The sequence below is a fragment of the Balaenoptera physalus genome (assembly GCF_965194825.1).
Source record: "Balaenoptera physalus genome assembly, chromosome: 13".
NCBI lineage: Eukaryota > Metazoa > Chordata > Mammalia > Artiodactyla > Balaenopteridae > Balaenoptera > Balaenoptera physalus.
Genome location: NC_138892.1, coordinates 101,712,103 through 101,723,701, shown reverse-complemented (window position 1 = coordinate 101,723,701; position 11,599 = coordinate 101,712,103). Strand labels below are relative to the sequence as shown.

The 11,599-nt window shown below is 41.9% G+C and overlaps 1 protein-coding gene across 1 annotated transcript in view; it reads left to right on the top strand.

The window, feature by feature from the left end:
* Positions 1-1,389: 1,389 nt before the first annotated feature.
* LOC309640523 (antigen WC1.1-like) overlaps positions 1,390-11,599 on the top strand; it is a gene marked incomplete at its 5' end in the record, with an annotated part of 63,446 nt that continues 53,236 nt past the window's right edge. Inside the window, 2 exons of the mRNA XM_082419276.1 lie at positions 1,390-1,413; positions 2,455-2,494. Coding sequence (XP_082275402.1) covers positions 1,390-1,413; positions 2,455-2,494 — 64 coding nt within the window. The remainder of the gene's footprint in view (positions 1,414-2,454; positions 2,495-11,599) is intronic.

The window sequence follows — 11,599 nt, the reverse complement described above, 5'->3', positions numbered from 1 at the left end:
CTCACTTAATCCTCACCAAAACTCTGTCATCTAGGCCCGATCATAACCCTCCTTTTATAGACGAGGTAACCAAGACCCAGAGAGTTTAAGAACCCTGTTCAAGGTCGCACACGTGGCATGTGGCTGAGCTGTGAGTCAAGACAGGGCCGTCTGGCTCCCGAGTCTGTTCTCTTGACCACTGCACTGCACTCTCTCAAGTTCACTGTGGGACCCAGCTGGGTTGGTGTCCTCTCTAAAACTTTCTTCCTTTTCAAATCTTTGTTGAGATTGTACACTGATATTTCCTTATGTGACAAAGAAGACTTACCTTCATCAGAGGATGAGTTGGTCCATGTTGATACTGCACCCCAAGCTCTGGGGTATAGGGTGCTGCTTGGGGACAGCATGTCAGCTCTGAGTTAGCCCCTCTTCCCAGCCCATCCCTCCCTAGAACAGGGTCTGGAACCCCTAACAGTGTCTTATCTGTGAGATCTCAATCCCGAGGTAAGTGAGACCATGTTTACCTGGTTCTGTAAATGCATCCCTATGTCATCCTGTGGGAGGGGATGACTGGAGTCCAGGAAGCACCTCCTGTGTTCTAGGTGTCTGGCTGAATGGCTTCTGGTGATGGTGTGGAATCCACAATGGGTAAGGAATATTAAATCAGGGCCGCAGAGGGAGTACAGCGTCAACTCTAAGTGACTGACCAGACCCTGGTCCTACTCTAGTACCTGAGTTTAAATTCCAGTCCTGATGTTTATAATCAGTGATTATCATTAATGTGTTAAGAGTACAGATATAGAAGGAGATGGAGCTCGTGTACATCCATGGGGCTTCGGAGTGAGAGGAACAGATGACAAGTAAGTTATTCTTGTAAAATGAATGGGTATTAGATTATATATAAGTAATAGTAAGTATATATTACCCTTATACTATAATATATACTTAATTATAGTATAAGGGTAATATATACTTAATTATCTATTAATTATTAATAATAAGTATATTTAGTGAGAGAAATGTATGTGTTCAGTTGCTTTTTCTCCCTTTTCATGTACCTGAGTCTCAAGGAGAAAGAATGGGCATGGCAGGAGCAGAGAAGCTGTGTCTGCTCACCTTGATGACGGGGTCCTCTGGTGGGTAACGTGACGGGGCTGTGGACTGACCCGCAGCTGCCCTCAGGGTTGGTCCCACTGAGAGCATCAGGTGTGGGATGGGGAGGGCGTGAACATGTCTCTGAGCTCTGGTGGGGACTCAGGGGCATGTGTGTTGCAGAAAGCTTCCTTCCCATGTCTGTGTGCTGAAATGTAGAGAGTTAGAGTGAGGGGGGCCACAGGGTGGGCTTGTGTGAACCGCAGGGGTGCATCACGGGAACCCTGAGCCTGAGGGGGTGTGAAGAGTGAGGGTAGCATGTTAGTGACCTTGAATTTTGAGGTGAGGGCTCAATCTTGCCTCCCCTACGGCCCCTCTCAGTCTCTCTACTCATCCCAGGGCTACTTTCTGGGGAGCTTCTGTGATCAGTGGAAACCAGAACAAGGCAGCAATGGCTAAACTGGGCATAAGTCCCTTCTGCTTTGATCTTTCCCCTCAACCCACCTGGGCTTCCATTCCTGCTGCCACCTTTCCTCTTAAATGCAGAACGAAGGAGGTGGGGTCACTGATGGTTTCAGGCAGCATGTACCCCCATCTCTTTTCTGTTTCTCATGCCTCTTCTTTGTCCCCTTGCCTGCATCCACCCTCTAGCAGAAGACCTTCTATTTCCCCTTTCTGTCTTGGGCAGTTTCCTTAAATTATATTTTGCATCTTCTTTAGTTATGATTTATAATACAATTGTGTTCTAAGTCCTACCAAACCAAACTTTCAATATATAAAGGGGAAAAATTTGAAGTTTAGAAAAGCTTAGTCTTTCAAAACTATTTATTTTCTTCTTGGGACCCGAAAATCCTATTTTGGAGGGCTATAGTTGACTGATGACTTCCTCTTTCTCTTTATTTCCTGTAACGGCAATCTCTTTCTCTCCTGAAGCCTCATTTGGTGACTAGCTGAAAGGGATATTTCACATAAAATGAAATGCAATAAAGGAAAAGGCATTTAGCATGTCTAAAAAGCCCCTTATATATAGCTATTGTGTCTCTGTATCTACCTATCTACCTATCACCATCACCATCATCATCAATCCATTATCCCATCTATCTAATCTATTTTTTAGTGTCTATTTATATTGCTATTTTAATTAATTTCTTTATAGTTCAAACAATGACACTCTGGTGTCGTCAACAATAGACTATTCTAAGATGTTTAAATATGAAAATAACATTAATTGTGATCTTTTAAAAAAAACCAAGCACTTAAATTTTACTTGACTTTGGCTTCCAGGAATTTGTCATTCCCAGCCCTGCCACCTCGTGGCGATCCTATAAACTGCACACTTGCAAAGTGGAACCTGATACTATTAGCCAAGCAGCATCTACGTAGAAGCTGAAACCTTCATGCGTTGGACAAGTGCACAGATACGGTGAGTGGATTACAATTTGACCTTGGACTTTCATTGTAAAGATTAATCATTTCAATATTTGGAACTCAGAAGTCTAGAACCCATCAGGACTTTGTAAATATTCCATGTCTACTTGAGCCGAGGGCCGGCAGTAAGACCTGGGAAAGAGCAGGGCTAAAGACTGGAAGGAGTCATCAACACCAAAGTCTCCATTGCCTGGAAACCTCCCCATCCCAGCCACTCCTGGAAGAGACGGTGACCTAGACCTGGAGTGGAATGAGAGAGAGAGGTTTATTTTTTCCTTTTCCTTTTTCAAGAAGGTTGAGTGATTCAGAGGGGAATAGATAGATTTCCAGGTACTATATAGCAATATGGTAAAAAATTTCTCTCTGATAATGATTGATAAGTTATTACCATTAAGGTAGCTAACTGTTAATATGTTCTTATTTTCAAAAGGATATGAGATGTCTACCTACTGCCACTTTTCATAAAACAATTTAAACTTACATCATAGGAACATGTTTATTAATATACTCTGGGAACTGCAGCTGTCAGGTGGGCTGGATATTACCTAAATGTGACCAAAGCATCTTCAAACTGTCCCCTCAGAGAAATCTGAGGCTGGAAGGCGAGGTTAGAATGTGGCCTCGCGGGGAGAGCCAGCCTGAGGCCTGCCCTCCTCCTCTTCCCATTTCCTCACCTCCCACACAGCCAGGGGCCTGGCCTGTGTACAGGTGCTGCACCCCAGTCTGGGTGTCTTTGTTCCCTATAAACCAGTACCTTCAAATCTTGATGTGCAGAAGAATACCCTGGAAAGCTTGTGACACACAGAGTCTATTTGCTAGGCCTGGGGTGTAGCCTGAGAACTTTCTAACAAGCTCCCAGGTCTTGCTGGTGCTGCCTGCAGGTGGACCACGCTTTGAGAAGCCCTGGTCTAAACTGCACCCCCATCTCCACAGCAAACAGCAGGCCCCTGGTCACCCTCAGGACCAGGGTTGACCACTCGTTTTCCGCTCTTGGGAGCACGTGTTGGGAAGAGACCCGTGTTGGTTTTGCAGCAGGCGGGGCACCATCTGGGCAGGGAATTCCTGGTTCTGAGAACCCAGATTGGTCTAGAAGGGGGATGGCATAGACTCCATCTGGCTGCGCATGTCCACTCTGCTCACAGACTCCTCTCCCTCTTGGGGGGCTGGCTGGGGGGCAGCCGGGGCAGTGTCCTGTAAAGTGCAGCATCCAGGGCGGGGCCTCTCTGGACTGAGTCTAAGGGGGGTTCTGCCTGGACACACTCTAATCACTGCACTGAGCCTGTGTTTTGCAGGAAGAAAAATGGTAAAGTGCACCAGCCAGGTGGCTCTGAGCCCTGAGCCCCACCCGGCTCTCAGGGCAGGACTGCTGGCCCTGGGCAGCTGCCTAGAGTGGAGGAGATCGGGTCTGTAAATATCCTGCAGACTACATCCCCCTCTCATCCTGGAGAAGGGGAATTTAGCCCCAGGTGACCTGTGCCTGCTGGACAGAGTGGTCTTAGGGGCTAAGAGAGATCCCTGATGGGGAAACGTTAGGGTCTGTCAAAGCCCCATGTCACTGTGAGCCCCTCGGTGCTCCAGGACCCAGTCTCCAGATCATTCTGAGAAGGGGGGAAGACCAACAATCTCACCCCCCCAGCTTGATGGTTCCCACCTCCTGCCTTCCACGTTCACCTGTGAAGTCCTGTGCTCCTGGTCCTCATTTTCTGCTGGCCTGATAATTATTCTTGAATTTCAAGCCTTCTTTTGCTTCTCTGCTTTGGCCCTGAGCTCTGTCACAGGGAAGAACAATGCGTGATTGCACCAACAATACTCTCCACGGGCCAACCGATCCCAGCACCCTGACCCTGCGAGACCTCACAGTCTGCAGAGATCAGCCAGGATGACTGGGGGAGAGAAAGCCATTCATGCTTTTTGTTGCAACTTTTCTACGCCAGCCCCAGTCATGGGGGCCTGGTTCTCAGGGGCCCACGGAAGCTGGAGGTCAAAGGACCGTGTTGCTTATATAAGGAGATGTTGAAAATTCAGAAGCTAATTGGTGTTTGAGCTTCAGAGAGTGGCAGATGAAGGCTCCGATAGCGTCTGAAATGGTAAAAGGTGTCGCTATTGGCTCTCAGTAGGGAGGATGTCATGGGACGGGTCTATAGAGACCTGTGTCGGTGCCCTGGTGCCTCGTCACAGGGTGATTTTGCAGCTGGGATTGTGACCTTGATGACTTGGGCGTCAGGATGGCTCTGAACGGACGCCTCTCCCTTCAGGGGCTCAGTTTCCTCCTTCTCAGCACTCTGTTGAGTGGGCAAGGTAAGAGCTGCCCCTCTTTCCTGGGGTTAACAGCAAGGGAGTGGACGCCTTGGGAAAGGGAAAGGTCTCTGGAGTTCTGGAGCCGAAGCCTCGGTGTAGACCCTGTGTTTCTGACCAAAAAGGAACCACACTGACTGTGACTATTGGTTCCTCTCCTGGGGAGCGTCGGCTGACCGTAGCGACAGGTTTTACAGAGAAATGATGCTTGATCTGGACTGAGGTGGGTCAGCTTCGGTCCTCTCCACTGTCTCCCTTGTTTTCAGGGAGCCTCTATGAGTCCCAGGGGCTCCCAGTGTGTGGAAGATCCAGCGATTGACCTCAGCTGGAACTCTGGGCTGTTCCCCATACACTCCATTTGCCTGCTGTGTAGACACTGCCCCTGGGATTCCCATGTTGTATGCGTTTATGCCCCTTTAGGCTCTGTGCTTGTGTGTGTGTGTGTGTGTGTGTGTGTGTGTGTGTGTGTGTGTGTGTGTGGAGAGCGTGAAGCCTGTCTGTGTGAGAGGAACAGGGCTGCAGAGGAGGGACTGAGTCAGTTGGTCTGTGAAACACACAGGGTGCCCACACGGCTGGGTGTTCTGTCAGCTGCATGTAACCAGATCACAGATACTCGTGCACCTGCCTGCTTCTCTCTGGCTCCTCTCCTCCAACCCCAGGGCCTCCCCTCTGCTCGTTGCAGTGCTTGCCCAGCACCGGGCTCTGTGAGAGGCTTTGCCTCCTGGCCTCCCCTGTTCCCACCAGGTGTCCCTTGTGGAGAAGAGGAACCTGCAGCCAGGAGCGGGTACCTCTTGTTTATAGAGATTAGTTGATGCACAGCACCAGTTATATAATGTTTCCGAGTCCCTGCCCCAGTCCCTGTGAATTGTCTCCTGCTGTGCTGGGGTCCTGGGATGGTCCTTTCCCCTCCCTAGGATCTGCTGTGAATTCTGTAGGGTGCATTTTCTCTCTCTCATGCCATCTTCTGTCCCTCCCTGGGGGCTGGTTTCCACTGAGTGAGAGGATGACAGGCATCAGGGATGGGATGCAGAAAACCTAGTCCTCAGCCTGGAGGAGGCGGCTCTTTCAGATTTGGGTGTTGGTCTGGCTGAGACTCAGTACAGCCCTGTCTCCTCTCAGTGCTCACTGTCGCCCCCTAGACCTCAGCTTCTGGTCCCACAGCTCTCCGTGGGAAGCCCCCTCCCTCCCAATCTCTGCTCCTCCAGTGCTGGGCAGATGCTAGTGAAGATTCTCCTCCTGGCGGCTCTGAAGTGCAGACGTGGGTTTTGGTCCTATGAGGGGGAGAGATAATGGATGTTCTGATACAAGGCCCCCTCCTCTTACTAGGAAAACTGGAGGAAATTTCCTCAGTAGTTTTATAAGAAGCAAGAACTTTTCACCAAAGCAAGCACTATTTTCATTTTCCATGAAACAACACCGTTCAGAGTTATCCTACTAAAATTTTATTCTTCTACTTCATACGACGTCGGACACTTGCTCCTTGTAAAACAGTGGTCTTGGCCTTTGTGAGCATCTGATGATTTCTGAGCTGGGCACACATTACAGGGGTCTCCACCTTGAAATTCATGATGGGCATTGACATCAAATTATCCCTCAGATGCAATTTATGCCATTATACACAAAAATGTAGACCCTCAAGATTAGATAATTTGGTATATATGATTTTGTAACCTGTTTTTACAATCAATAATATATTTTGGACATTTTTCTATATCATTAACTATGCTTTAACACACTAAAATGTTTTATTGTAGAATTAAGAAACACAGGCTATCACAGGGATAGTATTGAAATTTTTAATTGTCTTCAGTTATTTCACTATATGAATGAAATGCAATATACTCACCTAACCATCTGTATTGGGCATTTAGTTGTTTTCAACGTTTTTGCTATTTTGAAAAAAGTTGCTCTGAACTTCCCTGTATTTAAATGTAAGGACCATCCATGATTGTTTCTCTTAATCACATTTTATGTGGAGTTGCTGCTTTATAGGCTATGAGTACCTTTAAGGCTTTTGATACATAGAGATTAATGCCTGCCAGAAACGTTTGCAATGCATTTTAGTTCCACAAATGTTGTACGAGAATGTTAGTTTCCACATACCCTCACCAACTTTGTCTTCTTATGAAGTTTTAAAATCTTAGCCTGTTTTGTAGGCAAAAACTGGCGTATATTAGCCAATTTAATCCTTCATTTGTGAATTACTTGCTCATGACATTTGTCCTTTTAAACTTGTGATGTTTGTCATTTTTGTCATGATTTATATTGAAGCTCTTTGTACTATTACTACTACTATCTACTACAAGTACACCACCAGATACCTATACTGCATTCACTTATATGAACTCATTTGAGTGCACAGCAATCCTATAAGGAAGAATATCCTTTTTACCTCCCAAAACAGATCACTGAGGCAAAGCAAAGTTAAGTCACTTGCCCAAGGTGAGACAGGTATAAGAAGTAGAGGCAAGAATTGAACCCAAGCAGTTTGGGTGCAAGTCCTTGTCCTTATTGAATTATTCCATCTATAAGCCGAAGAGATGTCCTTCAGTTTATTATTTTAATTGTATTTCCTTTGTTTTTAGTTTCATGCAAGTTTCTAATAATATTAATTGTCTATTAAAATTTCCCTTTTTTTTGGTTTTTGCTTTCAGAGCCTTATTAAGAATGTTCTTCTCCACTTCAAGTTTAAATAAATTATTTAATCTTTAATAATTTTATGAATATATTTAAATATATGTCAATACTAAATAACTGTGTAAGTTATTTTATATCCAATATGAAATTCTAATTTTATTTTTTCATATATCATTCTTGCAGTATGTCTTTTTCTTTTCTCACTGATTTGAATGCCACATAAAAAAACATGCTAAATTACATCATTTCCATACCTTCTTTTTGGAATTTATTTAGACTTTCATTCCACAATATTTATTGATTTAAAGAGGGTCTTGTGGGGTATTAAATCCATACCCTTTGCAGTTCACCAGATGCTGAGGCACTAATGGTGATGAATGAAGTTCCCTGGCCCATAAAGCTTATAGTCTAGTGAAGCTGGGCACCAGAACAAGAATTTATAATAAACTCTGGTAAGTGCCGTCAATCGGGACACCAGTAGGGTTACTTAATCGAGCTGGGAGAAGCAGAAAACGTGTCCCTAAAGAAATAAATTTTAAGCTGAGACCATGTGTTCTAGAAATGAAGTTATTTAAAGTTTAGAATTTATAGTATTGACAGTAAAGCCTAATATATAAACTCTTGTATGCATACATATCTAGTATATGTCACTTTTATGTAATGTAATTTATTTAAATTGTTTATTTCAAGTATTAAAGGCTGAGAAATATATTCCAAGCTCCCATTACTATTATTCCTCTGTCAGTTTTTCCTTGCGTTTGCAAAAGTTTTAGTCTATATACATAGTTTTTTCTATTTTTTTCTAGCTTTATTGGGTATAATTGCCATAAGATATGGTATAAGTGTAAGGTGTACAATGTGATGCTTTGAAATGCATATATATATTCTCTGAGGAAGTCGTACAGATGGCCAAAAAGCACATGAAAAAATCTAATTATCAACATCACTAATTATCAGAGAAACGCAAATCAAAACTACAATGAGGTGTCACCACACATCAGTAAGAATAGCCATCATCAAAAAGTCTACAAACAATAAATGCTGGAGAGGGTGCAGAGAAAATAGAACCCTCCTATACTGTTGGTGGGAATGTAAATTAGTGCAACCACTATGGAGAACAGTATGGAGGTTCCTTTAAAAACTAAAATTAGAACTACCAAATGATCCAACAATCCCACTCCTGGGCATATATCTGGAGAGAACCATAATCTGAAAGTATACATGTACCCCAATGTTCATTTCAGCACTATTTACAATAGCCAAGACATGGAAACAACCTTAATGTCCACTGACAGAGGAAAGGATAAAGAAGATATGGTACATATATACAATGGAATATTACTCAGCCATAAAAAAGAATGAAATAATGCCATCTGCAACAACATGGATGGACCTAGAGATTATCATACTAAGTGCAGTAAATCAGACAGATATAGACAAATATCATGTGATATCACTCATATGTAGAATCTAATTCTTAAAAAAAAGATAAAAATGAACTTATTTACAAAACAGAAACAGACTTACAGATATCAAAAACAAACTTATGGTTACCAAAGGGAAAATGTTGGGAGGGAGGGATAAATCAGGAGCTTGGGATTAACACACACACACACTGCTATATATAAGATGGATAATCAACACAGACCTACTGTATAGCACAGGGAACTCTACTCAATATTCTGTGATAACCTATATGAGAAAAGAATCTAAAAAAGAATGAGTATATGTATATGTATAACTGAATCACTTTGCTGTACACCTGAAGCTAACACAACATTGTAAATCAACTATACTCCAACAAAATTAAAATATTAAAAAAAGAAATATGTATTATGAAATGATTACCATCATTAAGTCAGTTAACACATATATCACATCACATAGTTACTTTTCGTATGTGTGTTATGAGGACTTTTAAGATCGACTTTATTAGTAATGATCAAGTACACAATCCAGTATTATCAACTACAGTCACATGTACATTCCATTCCCAGAGCTTATTCATATTATAAGTACAAGTTTGTACCCTTTGACCACCTTCATGCATTCCTCCCACCCCCACCCCTGCCCAGGCAGCCACCAATTTACTCTCTGTTTCTATGAGTTTGGTATTTTAGATTCCACATATAATGAGATCAAACAGTATTTGTTTTTCTCTGTCTTACTTATTTCATTGAGCATAATGTCCTCAAGGTCCATCCATGTTGTCCCTAGAGACAGAATTTCCTACATTTTTATGGCTGAATAATTATTCCATTGTGTGTATCTATATCTACATCTATAATATCTATGCCTGTATATAGACTTAAACCTACATCTTTATCTATAGATATATCTATAAATCTATACATCAAATATTTATCACATTTTCTTTATCCTTATAATTGTCAATGAACACTTAGGTTGTTTCCACGTCTTGGCTATTGTAAATAATGCTGCAAAATGATAGGAGTGCAGATATCTCTTCAAGATCATGATTTCATTATTTAAGATAAATACTTGAAGTGGAATTTCTGGATTACATAGTAGTTCTATTTTTAATTTTTTGAGGAACCTCCATATTGTTTTCCATAGAGGCTGTACCTATTTAAATTCTCACCAACAGTGTACAAGGTTTCCCTTTTGTCCACATCTTTGCCAACAATTTTTATCTCTTGTCTTTTTTTGAAATAGCCATTGTAAGAGGTGTGAGGTGATAGCTCATGGTTTTGATTTGCATTTTCTTGATGGTTAGTGATGTTGAACACCTTTTCATATAACTACTGGTCATTTGTATATACTCTTTGGAAAAATGTGTATTTACATCCTTTACCCATTTTACAATCATATTATTTTTGGGTTTTTTGTGGGGTTTTTTTTTTGCCATTGATTCATGAGTTTCTCACATATTTTGGATATTAGCCACTTGTCAGGTATATGATTTGCAAGTATTTTTTCCATTCTGTAGGTTGTCTTTTTATTTTGTGAATTGTTTCTTTTGCTCTACAGGAGCTTTTTAGTTTGATGTAGTCCCATTGTTTATTTTGATTTTGTTGCTTGTGCTTTAGGTGTCATATCCAAAAACTCATTGACAATACCTATGTCAAGGAGCTTTTTTCCTATATTTTTTCCTAGAAGTTTTATGGTCTCAGAGCCTAAAGGAATTTAAGTCTTTAGTGTATTTTGAGTTAATTTTTGTGAGTGGTGTAAGACAGGAGTCTAGTTTCATTCTACTGTATGTAAATATCCAGTTTTCCCAGCGCCATTTATTGGAAAGACTGTCTTTCCCCATTGAATATTCTTGGCTTCCTAGTCAAACATTAGTTGACTGTATATGCTTGGGTTTATTTCTGAGCTCTCATTCTGTTTTATTGATCTATGTGTCTATTTTCATATCATTTCTCTACTGTTTGGTTACTACAGCTATGTAGTATATTTAGAAATCACAAATCCAGGTTATGTTTGTCTGTTTTTTCCAGATTGCTTTGGCTATTTGAGGTCTTTTGTGGTTTGACACAAATTTTAGTATTTTTTTTTCATTACTGTCAAAAATGCCATTGGTCTTGATAGAAATTGCCTTGACTCTATAGATGGCTTTGGGTAGTATGGAATTTTAACAGTATTAATTCTTCTAATTCATGAACATTGTATAGATTTCCATTTATTTGTGTCTTTTTCAATTTCTTTCATCAGTCTTATACTTTTTATAAGATCTTTCACCTCTTTGGTTAAATTTATTCTTAAGTATTTTATTGTTTTTGATACAATTTTTAAAAATAAATTTATTTATTTATTTTTGGCTGTATTGGGTCTTCTTTGCTGCGCGTGAGCTTTTCTCTAGTTGAGGTGAGTGGGGGCTAGCTCTTTGTTGCGGTACATGGGCTTCTCATTGCAGTGGCTTCTCTTGTTGTGGAGCATGGGCCCCCAGGTACGTGGGCTTCAGTAGTTGTGGCACGCAGGCTCAGTAGTTGTGGCTCGTGGGCTCTAGAGAGTAGGCTCAGTAGTTGTGGCACACGGGCTTAGTTGCTCCGCAGCATGTGGAATCTTCCCAGACCAGGGCTCGAACCCATGTCCCCTGTGTTGGCAGGCAGATTCTTAACCACTGCACCACCAGGGAAGTCCTTGATACAATTTTAATGAGATTATGTTCTTGATTTTTTCCCCAGATGTTTCATTGTTAATGTAT